The sequence below is a fragment of the Nansenia antarctica genome (genome assembly GCF_963989245.1).
Source record: "Nansenia antarctica genome assembly, chromosome: 5".
NCBI lineage: Eukaryota > Metazoa > Chordata > Actinopteri > Argentiniformes > Microstomatidae > Nansenia > Nansenia antarctica.
In genome coordinates this window covers 2,686,648-2,688,648 of record NC_137690.1, presented here as the reverse complement: position 1 = coordinate 2,688,648, position 2,001 = coordinate 2,686,648, and the positions used below count along the sequence as shown (strand labels likewise).

Below are 2,001 nucleotides of genomic sequence, written 5' to 3'. Positions count from 1 at the left end.
CTTTTTACGAATCCTTTTTCATATCTGGCGAGGGACTTGATGAACATTAGCCTCCTGGCTAAATCTGGCTTATTTAAATGTTTAATGTTCATTAATATGCATTGTCCCTTTACAAATAAAATACATACATTAATTAATTACAGACAGATTCGGCAAGGAATCTGACAACAAACTCCTGCCTGTCGCTAGGGGGTGCTGCAGCCCCCTCAGCCCCCCCCCCCCCCCCCTGTCCCGCGCCCCTGTCAGCAGGGCTGCTAAGACACAGCAGGACAGTTCAGAGAGGAGACACACATCACTGTCAGAGCAGATAGTACACGTAAGGTTACAGAATCAAAGATAAACAGATTGAGTAGCAATGGAAGAAGTTGAGATGGCTAAATACGTCAACGACCAGGCTGTTGAGGCATATGAGGACAATACAATCACACCTAGCACAGACAGACAGTTCTCATTCCACAACCACAAACACTCGTTTATTTCCTCTTTCTACACCTCCCTGCCGGCTGAGGCAACAACAACAGTATCACATTCAGTTGTCAGTCAGGCACACATGCTAACACAGCTACACAGACGAAGAGAGACTATACAGTAGAGTTGAGGTAAAGTTAGAACAAAAAGTATTGGAAAGATGTCTGAGGTTATCTATGCCATGCCTGACATGGCTAAAAAGGTCAGGTTCAACAGAGGGGAGGTGGAGGAGAGGATTGTGGATATCTACGTCAGTGCAGACACGCCCGGACTCCATGACCCCAGCCCTGGGACAGAGGACGCCCCCCCAAAGACCGTAGCAAGTGATCAGCTGTCAGGTACGGAGACCTCAGAGAAGAGACCCTTCAGAGCTGCTGCAGTGTGTCTGGGGCTGCTGTGTGTTCTCCTACTGGCTGGGATCATAGGTCTGAGTGTCCATTTATACTCCACCAGAGACCAGTTACAGACCAGTAACAACGCCCTGACTGAAGAGAGAGACCAGTTACAGACCAGTAACAACGCTCTGACTGAAGAGAGAGACCAGTTTCAGACCAGTAACAACGCCCTGACTGAAGAGAGAGACCAGTTACAGACCAGTAACAACGCTCTGACTGAAGAGAGAGACCAGTTACAGACCAGTAGCAACGCCCTGACTGAAGAGAGAGACGACCTTCAGAGGAAACTTTGTGAGAAAACCGTTGGTGCAGAAGGATGGATGAAGTTTGGCTCCAGCTGCTACTTCCTCTCCGCTGAGACTAAAACCTGGGAGGAGAGCAGACAGGACTGCAGAGGCAGAGGAGCAGACCTGGTGGTCATCAACAGCAGAGAGGAACAGAACTTTATCATTGATTTGAAGGAGAATTTGTGGGCCTGGATTGGTCTGACTGACAGAGACACATTGGGGACCTGGAAATGGGTGGATGGCACACCTCTGACCTCAGAGTACTGGGGTGACAATCAGCCAGACAAATATTGGAATGAGGACTGTGTTGGCATATATAATTATGGAAGTACATCTAATCAGTGGCATGACTTCCCATGTAGCTACAAGCGGTACTGGATCTGTGAGAAAGTGGTTTAATCATGACGGCAATTCCATTTTGTGCACGTTTAATACCTGTCTCTGGGTTACTGCAACACCTGTGTCTGAGGCTGGGGGAGAGGGAGAATGGGGGAGCGGGGGAGGCTGGGGGAGGGGGGGAGGCTGGGGTAGTGGGGAGGCTGGGGGAGTTGGGGGGGAGGCTGGGGTAGTGGGGAGGCTGGGGGAGTTGGGGGGGAGGCTGGGGGAGTTGGGAGGGAGGCTGGGGGAGTTGGGGGGGAGGCTGGGGGAGGTGTTTTCTGTTGGGGTGTTTATTTTGGGGCGTGTGTATGTCACAATTCTCTTAGGGTAGGCTCACTGTCTTGGACTTTGAAAACCCCTGCTGTAGAGTATGTGTAGGGTAGAGTATGCCTACTACATCCTGTTTTACCATATAAGGGCTTTTCAGAATGTCTGGTGTCTGGGTGGGGCTGTGTGTACGGCTGATGATGACG

The 2,001-nt window shown here is 50.4% G+C and overlaps 1 protein-coding gene across 1 annotated transcript; it reads left to right on the top strand.

The window, feature by feature from the left end:
- Positions 1–628: 628 nt before the first annotated feature.
- On the top strand, positions 629–1,549 carry LOC308159166 (uncharacterized protein; the record flags this gene model as incomplete). The annotated part of the gene is made up of 1 exon (XM_080532916.1): positions 629–1,549. One exon carries the CDS (start codon positions 629–631, stop codon positions 1,547–1,549), a length of 921 nt encoding a protein of 306 aa, XP_080389042.1.
- Between the last annotated feature and the right edge of the window lie 452 nt (positions 1,550–2,001).